At 43.1% G+C, this 15501-nt stretch overlaps 1 protein-coding gene across 4 annotated transcripts in view; it reads left to right on the top strand.

Moving 5' to 3' along the window:
- LOC129514527 (apoptosis regulator Bcl-2) overlaps nucleotides 1–15501 on the top strand; it is a 171296-nt gene that overhangs the window by 59282 nt on the left and 96513 nt on the right. The window contains exon 3 of one of the 4 annotated variants that reach the window (XM_055333159.1): nucleotides 8639–8896. The exons of the other annotated variants lie outside the window; for them this stretch is intronic. Within the exon in view, the coding sequence (XP_055189134.1) occupies nucleotides 8639–8647 (9 nt within the window). The 3' untranslated portion in view covers nucleotides 8648–8896. Of the gene's footprint in view, nucleotides 1–8638; nucleotides 8897–15501 lie in introns of those variants that run through there. 4 annotated transcript variants of the gene reach the window in all.

The raw sequence follows: 15501 nt of genomic DNA on the forward strand, positions 1-15501 counted from the left end.
AGCTTTCTCTTACGCCGAAGCTTGCCAAGCAAATTGTGACTCCTAAAAGTAAAGCCCAAAGAATAACTTAAGCTTTCAGTGGGTAGAAAATAAACACTAACTTTATATGTATTTCAAGAACGTAAAAGGCACAGGTGGGAAATGAAGCCTCCTCGATAAGAAAGAAATACTTAGTTGGGTGGAAAAAAAAAAAAAAGGAAAACATTCAGCAGTTTTTGGAACTGTGCAAGTCCGGACGGTTTCTTTCCTTTTTTTTTTTTTTTTTCTGGTTAGTTGCTCATAGCCACAAATATGTGTATTATTTCCTTCTTGCCCACAATTATACTAAGAATCATCTTTCTAATATACTGGGGAATCCCAAATAAAAATCTCATTTTCCTCAAAACAGACAAGCCTTTAACTCCAGCAATTAAATTATTCAGTTATTCCTATCTAGAATGTAAAGGAAGTCATCCAGTTGTTGTAACAGAAGTCTCCCCTGACCACTTCATGTACTTTTCTCCCCAAATCTACACTGTAACCAGCTGATGTTCTTTAGGAGAGGTTTGTCCTGCCACTGATTTTTTTTTTAAAGATTTTATTCATTTATTCATGAGAGACACACACCCAGAGAGAGAGACAGACAGAGAGACAGAGAGAGGCAGGGACATAGGCAGAGGGAGAAGCAGGCTCCATGCAAGGAGCCTGACGTGGGACTCGATCTCGGGACTCCAGGATCACTGGGCTGAAGGCAGGCACTAAACTGCTGAAGCATCCAGGGATCCCCTGTCACTGAGGTTTTGAACTAGCCCTGGGACATCTTCGGGGGACCTGTCCAGTGATGAGGCTGCCCCAGTTAGGCGATAGAGAGGTCGGACCATAGAGTATATTAACCCTTTTCTGAATATCAAAAGGTATTCTTATATGGGAAGTGATTATTAACTGCTTTGAATTTGTGTCTTATCCAAGCATGTCAGAATAGTAAACCCTGCTAAGTTCATAATTGGTCCTCAGGCATCAGGCCTTAGCAGCGTGGGCCCAAGCGGCCTGCCCAGATTCTGACCTCAGCTCTACCCTTTGCTGCCTGGTTTTTGATGCTCCCTCTTCCTTATCTGCAGAGTGCCGATTATAATGACGCCTTCCTTCTGAGTGCTGCTGTGCGTTAATAGGAGGCAAGCGCTTAGAACCGTGCCCAGCACGCCCTGAACACCATGGAAGTGGCAGCTACTCTTATTCTCTGTCACAGTGAGGGGAATGAGAAACAAATCCAAACTGTACTCAGCCCAGGAATAATTCTATTTACCATTAAAATATGTTTTTGTTTGTAGAATTGGTATCTGCTGTCTGTGCATTCACTTACAAAAAAAAAAAAATCAGATCTGAAACAGCAGATGCTAGGAAGCTATTTATTTTGCCTCTTCTGCTTCCTTCTTAATTTCTGCCTGCTTCCTGCTCTAGTCTGGGTCTAGTTCTGGTGGATTTCTCTACGCAGAACCTCTGCAGAACTGACCCTGTCTCATTCACTTGGATATGGGATGAAGGAAAGCAGTGGCCAATCAGAGCTCTCCCATTAGGACATGAGGACCCTGAATCCATAAAGGGAGGTTGGGATGTTAATGAAGCAAATGAAAAAGTCCAGTGGGTGTTTTATATTCTTGAAAGTAATTTTTCTGATTTCGTCTCTTAATCATAGGAAACAAACTGAGGATCACTGGAGAGGAGGGGGCGGGGGGGGGACGGGGTAACTGGGTGATGGGCATTAAGGAGGACACATGATGTCATGAGCACTGGGTGTTGTATAAGACTGATGAATCATTGACCTCTACCTCTGAAACCAAAAATACATTATATGTTAATTAATTGAATTTAAATTTTAAAAAGAGAGAGACTCCTTGGTGGCTCAGTGGTTGAGCGCCTGCCTTTCACTCAGGGCATGATGCCGGGATCCAGGATAGAGTCCCTCATCTGGCTTCTTGGGAGGAGCCTGTGTCTTGGTCTCTCTCTCTCTCTCTCTGCCTCTCAGAATAAATAAATAAATCTTTTTTAAAAGCTTAAAGAAAAGAGGTACATAAACAATAAATAAATAACATTCATAGGCAATCTTAAAAAAAGTAATTTTTCTGTCCCTAAGCTATGACAGGAATGGTCAAGATTTTTACAGTTGTTTCCTTGTAGATTTCCTCTTCTTTGTTGCATCTCAAAATCTCAGTGAATGACAGTCTCTTTGGTGTCTGTTTTGAGGTGGGAGGAAATTTAGCATCCCTGGTATTTGAGGATTAAGAGATTGGTAGAGACATCAATGGTTTGTTCATAAATTGTTTTTGTCTTTAATTTCCAGATGATAAACCTAATGCTTAAGTTTACTATCTTAATGATGACTGAAAAATTGGCCTCAGCATTCAGATATAAAATATTTTTCTTAGTCATTTTTTAAGGTTACACAGTCATGCTTGACTTAAATACTAAAATTAAAATTTCCTCCTTCTACAAATGTTGAAACTTCATGTTATCTGTAAGCTGAGTTGCACAGTAATTGATTATTATAAAGAGTAATATAAATCCTCCCAGGCCAGGATTTTATTTAATTTGATTATTCATGGGTTTGTGACCATTATTATTTGTTGTTAGTTTATTTCTATCATTTTTTAAAAAGATTTATTTATTTATTTGAGAGAGAGAGAGAAGAGATTGTAAGTGGGAGAGGCAGAGGGAGAGGAAGAGAGAATCTCAAAGTGTGGAGGCTGGATGCGAGGCTCAGTCCCATAGTCCTGAAATCATGACCTGAGCTGAAACCAACAGTGGGATGTTTAACTGACTGAGTCCCCCCACCCACAGCACCCTTCCTGTCATTTTAATGTTTTACTTGGACTTAGGGACCACGTGTTGCTTCAGAAATTCTCCAAAAGACAGTAATTCCACTACTAAGTGGAAAAAACTACTTACCAGTGTTCAAAATACCTCAAAAATGCAAATAAAAAACTTTAAATTTTTTAATTTGGGTTACTGACAGATGAATATGAAAAAGAACACTCTCATAGTTTAAATCAGTTGATTATATGTGGAAAAAGCTTCCTTTCCGCCATTAGCACTACAGCAGTTTTGAGTAGTGTATATGTCTTGGTATATAAAATGAAAATATACTGGCACCACCACCGTCATCATCATATTAGCTGAACTTGTGCCCACCACAGATTTCCTGAGGCATAACCAAAGCGAGTCCGCACTTGACATGAGAAGCAATCAATTCTAACATTGAATGGTCATGCAAAACTTTGCAAATATGTTATTTGTGATGTTCAATAATAGCCGCATTTAGTTCTCATTATTTGATTGACTCAATTCCATTTTCACCAGTCGAAGCTTTTCATTTCACTAATAGTGAATTCAAATTTACTCTCTTCTTCACATTCACAAGTGATGGGATATTTTGATGGGAAGCAAAAGCTTACTTTGTGTTTCTGCTTGCAGTGGTGACGATAGTCTCTCCAATTTCAGATATGCAGATTCCTGGTTTGATTTGTGATTCGGCATGCTCTTACTGAGGGCCTCTTTGTTAAGGAATAGAATGCACTGGTAGGAGTATGTGTTTGGAGTCAGACTGTTCTTGGCTCAAATCCTGGCACAGCGACCTGCTTACTGTGTGGTCTTGAGCTTCCTTGTCATGCAAATACCTGACCCACAGAGCTGTCCAAGAGTTAAGAGAGAGGATGAAGATGCATGCGTATGGCCTTCCCTGGCTTCCCTTGGCATCTCTTACCTTCTCCTCCCCACTTGGGGCCCACTGTGGTAATTCCTGTCCACAGTGTGGATAGGAAGCAGAGCATAAGCGCTTGACACCACCCTTGCCTTTAGGGAGCTAAATGTATTGTATGTTGACATCTTAAGCCAGTACCTTCACTGCAGAGGTGTTGGTTAACAACTCTGTTAAACTCAGGGGTTGACCTTTACTTTATGATTATTTCTTTTCTTTTTTTTTTTTTTTTTTACTTTGTGATTATTTCTAAGAGCACTTCCAGACCTGACCTTCTGTGAGACTATGATATTATGAAGCTACGGGTTAAAGAATAAGAAACTAACAATAGGGTATTAAATGGGCTGTATTCACCATAATAATATATCGTGAATTCAGGAAGAATCAATCAGACTTAATGACAGATTAGAAAAGATTAGCCATGGGGGCACCTGGGTGACTCAGTGGTTGAACATCTACCTTTGGCTCAGGTTGTCATCCTGGGGTCCTGGGATCAAGTCATGCATCAGGCTCCTCACGGAGATCCTACTTCTCCCTCTGCCTATATCTCTGGCTCTCTGGCTCTGTGTCTCTCATGAATAAATAAATAAAATCTTTTTTTAAAAAGAAGAGAAAAGATTACCCATGAATCAGAAATTACTCTAAGGTAGCATTCCCTAATGTGTCCTCTACAAAACACTAGTTCCTCAGGATTGTAAGAGGTATTAATTGAGAAAAAGTTTCTGAAAATCATTTGGGAAATGCTGACTGAGGTTTCAAAAGCAAGACTTCTCAGAAGCTTTCATCTGCGCATGTGAATGGGGGAATGTAGGTAATTGTAGAAGCATTTCTAAAACATATTTTGTCATGGAATCAGAATTATTTTGCACCCAGATAACATCTTATCAGGCTAGTATTTCATGGGATATATTTAGCAAAATGCTGCTTTATAGGTTTAAACCAGGAATGATATAGAATATGGATACTGTTAACCCACTGAATATGCTGAGCATTGACCACTTACTAGGTCCCATAGAAACCAGAGATGAATGATATTCAGACTTTGCAATAAGTTTGGCAACATGGCTTCAAGTGTGGTGTTGTCTACAAAGCTAAGAGTAAGGAATGCCCTGGCAAGACTATACCCCTACAGATTACAGACACAGAATCAATTGAGGCAATATCCTGAGGACAAAGGGTCTTGGCTTCTGCCTTGGATGTATTTCTCTCTCTCTCAAGCTCTTAATAATGCTATTTTCATCCTGTTCACCTCCGAAAAGTGCTGCAGGTAAAATGAATGTATGGTGCCCAACCTCAGGTGGCTGGAGTGAAACCAATCAGAAGTTTCATTCAGGAGGGGATTTAACCAAATTTAGTCTGAGCTCTGCTTTCGAGTAAAAGCGTAGTGGTTTGACCACCATTTCGACACTTGGCTCCAAAGTCAAAATATAACCTAAGAAGAGAAACCTGAAAAAACGAACTACACACATAGGTAACCTGCTTCTTTATGAGGGACGCCGGAATTTAAATGTTGGCTGGACCCTGACAGCATAATCTATATTTTCATTTCTCACTGATGGGACATGAGCTAGAGGCCTGATGGCACATTTTACTGGGATGAACCTTTCCTTCTCACTCACAGGTCTGTGGACTAGTTCACCACTGGATTTTTCTGCCTCTTAGGCCTTAGGAAACATTTTGGCAGGTTGCACCGTTATTTTGCTCATGTTGTGAGTAGCATTTCTCTGACCTTTTGTTATTTACTGAAACAGTCCGGCCTGTTTTCTTTTAAGAGAAGCGTGAAATGAAGGGGAGTCAGTCAGCATAAGCTGACTTTGGTGTCAGAAGCCTGAAGGCTGCTCAGCTCCAAGTATACTTTTAAAGTTAGGGGGTCGTTGGCCTCCTCATGTTTATTCTCATGATTTTAAGGGGTCTTTTGGGGGTGTTTTTCCCCCTCACTAACGCAGATCATTTACTTAAAACATTTCACCACATCTGAAAACACAATCCCCTAAGAGTTTTCTTCTGATGCCTTGAGCGCAGTGGGTTGTCCAAAGCCTGTCCCGTTTTGAACAGTGGCATGACTTACTCCAGGGAAAGACAGCTCCAGATTGATGATTTGGTGACAGGGCAGCCCTCACTCCTGAGCACTCACCACCCTTAGGAGCCTACACGGTGGAGGCAGTGACATCATCCAGGACATTCTCAGTGTCTCATGGCAGGCTCCTTCTGTGTCCTTTCTACCTACTTGTGCCACCATACCCATCAGCCGTGTCTCCCTGGTGCTTTTCTGTCTGCTGCCAAGGGATTCCCCATTCACTGCAGGCTGACTTACGAGGGTAAAGGAAACATCAAGATCCCATTACATCTTTGGAAATGAGAAAGTGTGTGTGTGTGTGTGTGTGTGTGTGTGTGTATTCAGATATATGCTTGTTCCTGCCTCCCTATCTACTTACCTGCTACTTGTCTCTTTTTACCTCAGACAGAAAATTTAGCAGGAATCATATCTTTTTTTTTTAAGATTTTATTTATTTATTTGAGAGAGTGTGCACATGTGTGCGAGTGAGAGAGCATGAGCAGAGGGAGAGGAAGAAGCAGACTCCCTGCTGAGCAGGAGCCCAACATGGGGCTTGATCCCAGGACCCTGGGATCATGACTGGAGCTGAAGGCAGATGCTTAACCAACTGGGCCATCCAGGCACCCCTGAAATGTATTTTCATTGGGATTCCCATAGCTCTTGAACTCCGCTGCTACCATTATAAACCACCAGTCAAATTTTTGTCTTGTTGATTCTCTTAGCCAAACGTAAAATCACCTTGGCATACGTAAACCAGCCTGAATGATTGTTAGTGAAGGCACTGTGTCATTTATAATGATCCGTGTGTTTGAGAATTGCCATGGTCTAATGGCCATTGTTTTAGAGATGTGTTACTCGTTTTCTGAGCCCTCCAGTCAGTAAGTAGTCACTGCACTGTCCTCAGTGTTAGGGATACACTGGCAAACAGAAGGGACAAACTGCTCCTGGAGTTCATACCTGAATGCAGAGATACAGCTGATAAATGAGTAAAGCAAAAGGTAGGGTGATGGTAGACAACAAAAAGGATAACCCTTTCTGATGCCATACAACTTCGGGGCGGGGGGGCAGACAGGTTTAGACTTGAGTGTCACAGGGTATCTTGCTTTGGCCCCAGACCTATAAGATGAATCAGAGCCATGAGAAGTCCTGCAAGAAGCTTGTGGAAACAGAGAAAAAAGAGCAAAGTCTTGGCCTGGATTAGCCTCCTCTCTCCTCCCTGTTTCTTAGCTAATAATAGCCTTATCTTTATATTTGCCCCTTGGAGCTAGAACCTGATTACTCTAATCCTCTATGTCATTAGGAATACCCATGAAACAGCTGAAATGTGCTGTCTTACCAGAACGCTGGTTGAGATGCCCAACACTGGTGAGCCAGGTGTGAGCCATTCAGAACCCATCATCCCTCTCAGCCCCTCCCAACAGCCCTCCTATTCAGAGAGGCCACGATGTACAGATGAGAAAATAGGTTGATGTTATTTCTCAGAGAAAGGTCATAGGAAATGCTTTAAAATTCTGTGAGTAGAAAAAGAAGCAGCGTAGATCTTCAAATGTAGTGAGGCTAAGATGGGCAAGCTACTGCCAGACAAATGCTAACTTTGTCGTGCCACTTTTTAAACTTTTTGTTTTGCAATAAATATAGACTCACAGGAAGTTGCAAAAATAGCACAGAGAGGTCCCATGTACTCTTCATCTGTCTTCCCCCAATGGTAGTGGCTTGCCTAACTCTAGCTTAGAGTATAATGTATATAGTATATACATTACCACCACCAGGAACTTGATGTGAGTGACATCTCCAGAGCTTCTTCAGATTTCACCAGTTCTTACATGCATTCATTCATGTGTGGGCTGATAAGTGGACTTCACCCCATGTCTAGATTCCTGTAACCATCCTCCCATCAGGATACAGAACTGTTCCATCACCAACAAGAAACCCCCTTGTTTCATGGCATGTTTCATGGTACTTTTGTGTATGAGGAATAGCCTCAGAGATTCTCCTGCATCTCTGGTGGATCATATCCTGGATGAATCTGTAGGGAGCTTGGATAAGTCTCTGAAATCTATTGCTTGGTTTGCCTGCTGTGGAATTTGTAACTGACTTACAAATAGAGATCCTCTGACTGACTTGTACGAAGAGCATCTACACGCCCAGCACAAAAAAACAAAGCAAAGCAAAACCCACAGGTTTGAATAAATAACCCTGACTTCCATCATAGGACCCATCAGTGATACCCAGTTCACTGAAGAGGCCAATACCAGTTGTGTGACCTCAGTCGTTTACTTCTAAGAAGAATAAAACCCTTTCTGATACCATACAACTTCGGGAACATAATCCCTATGCAAGGGCTTTTCCTACAGTATTTCTTGAAGATGGCTGGGGAACACCTCAGAAATGGGTTAATGGGTTACCTGGTGACTGGGTGCATTCCTCATGCAAGAGAGAACAGATTACCGGAGAACTGCCCCTTTGTGTGTGGCGGGAAGAAAGCTTTAGGATGTGCGTTCAGTGAGAACTGGTGGTGCAGGCTGACAGGGAGGCAGCTATAAACAGATTGAGGGAGAGACAACGGACTTAAGAGAAAACATCTGCCTGCTGCCTCTGACATCCAAAAGCTGCATCTGTGGCCTAGGATCAGGCTCGTAATGCTTAAAAAAGGAATGTGAAGGGGCCCAGCATGGGCTCTGAAAGTTTCTTTTTTTTCCTCGAGATTTTCTGTTTGCTTTGCCCAGAGTGCTGCCAGGGACGGATGGACGGGAGAAACCCACATGGCCCCGTCTCCCGACGCTGAAGTAGCAGCCCTCCTTAGCAGCTAACTTTTGAGTGATTGGTTTAAAAGACATCTTTACCTGTTCTAGGCACACTAATCAGAGGAGCCCACTTACTTGGCTTACATGAACCTTCTGGAAATCTCAAGATGGACTCTTGAAAGATCTTGCATTTCAAGGAGAAGTTTTTGGTATGAAAGAAGCTGGAAACCGGAAGAGAGAAACAGATCATGTTCTCATGGAGCCTCAGAAGAGATGAAGAGCATCTCTCTCAATGTTAAATTGAGCTTAACATCTATCCAATATGTCCTGTGATTTATGCATTATTTTTTCTCTTCAGTCGGTAGTTTTGTGTCCTGTACGCACAGCCCAAGAGGTTGATTCAAAGGAAATAAAGATCAGGTGTTCTGCATCCTTATGCCAGTGCTCGGTTTCTTGGGGGTGGAAGCAAAAGAGGATCCTGACTAACGAGTTCTGTCCTTTACTCCTGGGCCTCAGGCCTTGCCTCTGCTGCTCACACAACCTTTCCAGCAGGTTGCTGATTCATTGACACTTCATGGTCAGTGGCTTTTCCCATGGGGAATGTCACCTGCACTGTTGTAATGGAGACGAGGGAGTTGTCCTAAGTATTGTAAACAGCCTTGTTGGCCATATCACAGTCATCCCCAGCTTTATACTTCCCTCTCAGTGTCTACTCCACATGATCCCCCTCTGAACTCCTGTGTTGATTCTTAGACGTCTTTTCAACCCCCAAGTCAAGATGGCAAGAAGGTCCTGTGTCCCATTGCCACACGGCATATAAGCAGTTCAAAATTTTATGAAATAGGAATTAAGTCAGTGTAAATAATATTACTTTGGGTACATGATGCTTTTGGCTAGAGCTCCATTCTGCATAATGCCCAGAATGGCCTCTGTATTTTGTAGCAGAGTGGAGGAGGGGATGTTGCACTGAGGAGTGAGTGATAATAAGGCAAGACTACAAGGGTAGGAAATTGAATAAATAAAGGAGAGGAACTGGGGATGGTTGTGCAGTAGTGTTGCAGAAAGAGCAGTAAGGGATGGACACTTGCTCCTTATGCTCAGAATCTACAGCATAATTCATTTTCTACTCTTGAACACAGGCAAGTGATTGATTCTCAACATTTGTTGAAATAAATTAGGGCTTATAGGGACGCCTGCGGGGCTCAGGGATTGAGTGTCTGCCTTTGGCTCAGGATGTGATCCCGGGTCCGGGGAGTGAGTCCCGCATCAGGCTCCCTGCAAGGAGCCTGCTTCTCCCTCTGCCTGTGTCTCTGCTTCTCTCTTTCTGTCTCCCATGAATAAATAATTAAAATCTTTTTTTAAAAAAAAAGTGAAATAAATTAGTACATACAGAGTATGTCCTCTGTTCTACACATTTCTTATATATATGTGTGTGTGTGTGTGTGTGTGTGTGTATACACCTTAGCCCTGTGTTTAAAAAAAAAAAAAGGATAAGCTACTGTAAAGTTAGATAATTTGCCTCAAGTCATGTCACATAGGTTGAATGTGGTAGATTTGAACTCAGGTGTTTTGAGCCCCCAATGGTATCTTTTATTTGCAAGTCAGTGGTTTCTCATTTTCTTAAGGCACAGGATCCTTCTGATTTTTTGAACCTGCTTTAGGTGCTGAGGAGAGGCTCGGAAAGGCTCATTCTTCATTTTTTCTTTCTTACAAGAAATCTCTAGAACTGTTTCATGATACCATGGGGATGGCAGACAGTTTCAAGATCCACACCTTCAGAGTAGCCCATCTCAAAGAATGTCTGTGGGTGCTCGTTTGTATGTTGTGGGCTCTGTATTTCCTCCTACCTTGAAAACAACTGGTTGAATTTTTCCAAATCAAGCAGTCAGCCTTCCAATTTTGTATCCTTTGAGTTCCCACTGCAGTTCAGATCTGGCATCCCTTTTTAAAAAATCGTATTTTGCACCAAGGTGGCTGGACAGGGAGGGAAAGAATAGAGTGGGTGGGGCACTCTTAAACCAGGTCAGGGTGACAGGCTAGGACATCTTGTTTTCATCAAATTCTCGTAGCTACTCTTTACTTCTCTGTGTGTTTGCTGGGCTTTTGAGATTTCTGTTGTGTTCTTTGTAGCTGGACGTTTTCCAGAGGGTCATCAAGAAAAAGGAGGACGTATCGTTTGCGTTAATAACCTTTGGCAGTAAAATCAGACCAAATGATTTGGTAAAGAGCGGGAATGAGGGAGGTGCATTTATTCCCCCTTTCCAGGAAAGTGTCAAGTTCACCATGCCCCAGCACTGGACTCTTCACCCAGTAACTCTGAGATCTTGTATCAGGTTTACTCAATAATGATGAGGTCAATGGCAAAATGACTACCCCATTTTTGAGGAATAAGAATTGTTCCTTTTAAAGGCATATGATAAAATAAGTGAACATGAAATATACTTGGAGTAGCAGCTAATTTCTGTATGTACTTTCCTGGTGGGTTTTTTTTTTTTTTAAGTGGATTCATTAATGTGGAGTTCGAAAACAACTCTTAAATGTTTACATTTTCTGCACTTTATCTAATTATTGATAATCATAGGGAACATATGAAAATTTAGAGAATATACTAAGGTTTATGGCAGAGATAAAGACCAAAGATCAGGGATTCAAAAATCATGGCCTGTGAGCCAAATCTGACTTGCTATTTATTTTTGTAAATAAAGTTTTATTGGAACACAGCCATGCTCATTTATTTATGGATTGTCTGGGGCTGTTTTCCTATAATAACAGTAGAGTTGAATAGTTATGATAGAAACCATATATCTTAAAATATTTACTATGTGGCCCTTTATTAAAAAAGTTTTCCAGTGATGCCTGGGTGGCTTAGTGGTTTAGCGCCTGCCTTTGGCCCAGGGCATGATCCTGGAGTCCCGGGATCAAGTCCCACATCCGGTTCCCTGTGGGGAGCCTGCTTCTCCCTCTGCCTGTGTCTCTGCCTCTCTCTCTGTCTCTCATGAATAAATAAATAAAACCTTAAAAAAAAAGTTTTTCAACCCATGCCATAGATGTTTCCGTGATATTTATTTACTCACTGCTTTTGTGGACATTATGTTATAGACACTCTGGGGGAATATAAAGATGAATAAAACACTCCCTAATGTCCAAGAACTTACAATGTAACAGAGACATGTACTGACCAGGTGGACTGCAACACCTAGTACAGATGAGAAATAATTAAATTGCTGTGTGATTCGAAGATGGTGAAGGCCCCCGACAATGGGAAGGAATTGGGACCAGCCAGAGGATATCGCTTTCATAACTGTGGCTGTCAGCAATTTCCCAACGGGAACTTCATGAGAAGTAAGAGTCATTTCCTTCATGGAATTTTATAAATTGTAGTGTCCAAAAGGTGGAAGTGATTTAAGATATTACTTAGTGTCCAAATTTCTTTATCTGGAAGCATATTTCCCCTGTAATTACGGGGAATCATATTTCTAGAAATTTTTTTTTTAGGATTTAAAGGAAGGCTTCCTTCGTTAGGGTGGGAAGACAGAAGAAATTCTTTTTCTTTTTTACTAACTGCTCACTGAATGAAATGGTCTGGGCCTTAACAAAGGGATCTTGACAGGAGACTCAAATGTCAGATGGATTAAAAACAAGGTAAAATTATAGAACCCAGCAGTGAATAATCATGACTCAGTGAGTTATACCTCTTTCCTCTCCAAAATGCCACAGTGAACAGGAGGACATGGAGCTTTTGGTAAAAGTGCGAGTCAGATGCCACCACACCCTGGGAAGATTGCGTGCAGAAAGCTTCCTGAGCCCTCCCAGGATTAATGTGTGCCTCTTCATTTCTGACCTGCTTGAGGGCAGGGTTCGTCTGTGCCTTTTTGATTTTTGTATCGCCCATAGTACCTACCGCATTATTTATGTTTTCCAAATATCTATTGGATTAGCTTTTTCTATTATCTATTATCTATCTGTTATCTATTGGATTAGCATGAGCTGAACGCAGACCTGAAGGGTGCATTCAGAAGCTCAGTGGCTGATTTTGCTCAAGGACCCAAGAATTTCAGGGTAGGCTAAAAATGAAACAAGTGAGACTCTTTCCATTCTGCTTCCATCAGAGGAGCAGAATTGTTGGCCAAACTCTGGCCACCCATTCTCTATACTCGTGACGATAAAGATGCCAGAGAGAGTGCAGCTTAGTTGTGTTTGGGAATACAACACTGGGAAGTTCTCTCCACTGAAAGATTGTATTTTGCCTCATAGACCCTGTCTGGACTGAAAACTTACCCCTGACAGGTCACTTTAATCTTAGGAAGCCCCAAGCCAGATGAGTTTGTATTTCCTGCGTCTATGTAGGAGAGTGCCCTGGAGCTGGCCACCTGACCGCAGCGTCCCCTGGGGCTGTGGCCTCCCCTCCCGAAGAAGCCCAAACCACACTGTCTCCGAATATTTCCCACTGCTGGCTTTCACAATAGGCTGGGGGCCAGGAGCCAGGCGTGTGCCCGGGAGAGAACCTGTGGGAGGGGGACAGAGTCTGGAAGGTCACCTGGCTTGTCCCCTTCTCCTCCATTAGCCCAAAGGGGGCTGTCCAGCCCTTGTGTGTGAATCACACACTCCGGGGCATCTTCTGACAAAGACACACAGTCACTGGGGGCACACTCCAGGGCCGTATTCTATCAAAACCATCTAAATAAACAGAGACGCTGCCGTCTCCTCCAAGCCCCACGGTGTATTTATGAATGGGATTGCTTCATCGTCGTTGTCTTTTCGTGTCGGTAGCTGGGAAGTCAGAAAGCATTACCTCCAAAATGGGGAAAAAAACCACTGCGATCGCCTGCCTCTTCCAGCCAGCTGCGGCCGTAACCAGCAAACAGAATTACTTCACCCGTCGTCATGGGCCCCCTCCCTGTGGGATCCTTCCTGAGTTTCTGATTTATAACGCTCACTTTTGAAGGCCTCGAAATGCGTAGGTGAGATTAAATTACTGATTATCCCGAAGTCCTGTTTTCACTGGAGCCTTTCTGGACGGCCGCAGATTCCGTCCCGTTTCAAGCATTCGGTGGCATGAATCCACTCGGTTTCTGCCCACATCACTGCATTCCTGGGATGCCTTTACAGGCCTTCGCAAGATCATCTGACAGCCGCCTGTGGGGTCAATGAACTTTATACATAATTAAACATTCGCAGTTAGGAGAATTAATTTTTTTTTTCTCCCCGAGAAGCAGAGAAAGAACCCTTGCTATGTGGCCCTCCTTTAGTGAGTAGAAGTTCTGGGGCGCAATCGGGCTAGTTTCACATGATTTAATGCTGAACCGAGGAAGAAAGTGATTGCATCCTCTACCGGGCCTCACAGAACGGTCACCACCCACACTGTTTATTCAGACTCGGATCTTGGCCATTTGGGGTTTAAGCCAGAAGAAAGGGGGAAAAAAAATCCAACCCTGGAATGAATGCTTTGGAAACTCTGTATTCTTCATGAAATAAGGCCAATGATTCTTTAAAAAAAAAAATCTATTTAAAATCAATTACGAGGCTCCTATTTTCATTTATAATGGATTGTTAGCAACAGCTAATTTTCTCCGTTTCCATCCAGCTTTGGGGTTGAGGCTGGAATTGGAGTCATGGCTCTGTTTTGCCTGGGTATCTGATGCTACCACCGAACTATGTGTGGGTAATTGGGCAACTCTGACCTTTGACCAGCTTTCCATAAAACAACAAGGAAAGGTGTGAGGAGGCAAGGGATCACATGAAAACAAGCCCGAGGTCTGGCAGTAAGGGGAAGAAGATAGACAGGAGATGTATATAATAATGAGAAGAGTAGGGGAAGGCAAGAGGCTGGACCCCATGCCTGGGAAGAGGGCCGACCAGGCACCAGGTCCTTCTGTCTCTAGGCAGGATTGCAAAAAATTGTCTCTGATATGTGAGGTTGTATTGGGTTTCTAAAGATCTCTAGAGGAGATTCTGGAACTTCCCTTGGTTACCCACCCTACGATTTGGCAGTTCCTACAGCCAGGAAATTCTTTCTTATTTCTAGCCTAAAATGTGCGTGTAGTGCTGCTGAGTTCTTGGTCGGGAACCCACCCCTCCCCCTCGTCCTCACCTCCCCACAGCGTGTATGACTGCAGGGGTGGAATAGGGCATATTCCTTGCTGCTTAGTTAAAGCTACAGTCATGTGACCTCCATACCTAACAGTTCCCAGACTCCCAAGAGTGGGGACGGTGGGGGGAGCAGGGTGGAGGAGTAGTGTTTATTGACTTCCAGACACCAAGTACTATTACTGGGTATTTGGTGTATGTCACCAGGGGGAAGGAACATGGCTGGGACATGTCCAGGACTGAGCCTCAAAACCATGTGCAAATATTAAATGCAGAAGCTCTCTTTCAGATTTTAAGAGAAAAGGGAAAACAAATCCTGAAAAACAGGGGAAGTAGATTCTAGAATTTCACTGGCCTCGAGATGGCAGTCCACCTTCTCAGTTTGAAATAAGAAGAGCTGAAAGGCAGAGCCTGTAAGGGACCAATCCCGGACCGGATCTCAAGGCTGGTGTCCCCACTGCAGCATCCTGTTTGCACAGGGTGCTGGGCTGTGAAGGCAAAGTGACCAGAGCCGAGGTCACTTTTCTCACTTCCTCCTTCTTAGCAGGTGCATAGTGAATGGTCAGCCTCTCCACGAAAGAATTACAGGATTCATTGAAAAGCTGTCAGATGACCGGGGCACCCTGTCTTCTTCCCTTTTTATCAAGTTATGTCATTGCCCTTCCTCAGGCTGCGGTCTGTTCCAGAAGGGAAGAGGTTGTCTTCTCCTTTGCCAGCCTCCCCTACCCTCTGTTGCGCCATGGTCTAGTTCCCTGTGTTATATAAAGTACTGAATGATTGGAGCAAGCATCTCAGTGTGATGTTGGCGGGTGGGTGGGGGGTACTCAGAGCCCTCTGATGGTAAACTATGTGCCCCCCTGCCCACTCCTCCTTCACCTTCATCA

The sequence above is a fragment of the Nyctereutes procyonoides genome, unplaced genomic scaffold (genome assembly GCF_905146905.1).
Source record: "Nyctereutes procyonoides isolate TBG_1078 unplaced genomic scaffold, NYPRO_anot_genome, whole genome shotgun sequence".
In the NCBI taxonomy this organism is placed as follows: domain Eukaryota; kingdom Metazoa; phylum Chordata; class Mammalia; order Carnivora; family Canidae; genus Nyctereutes; species Nyctereutes procyonoides.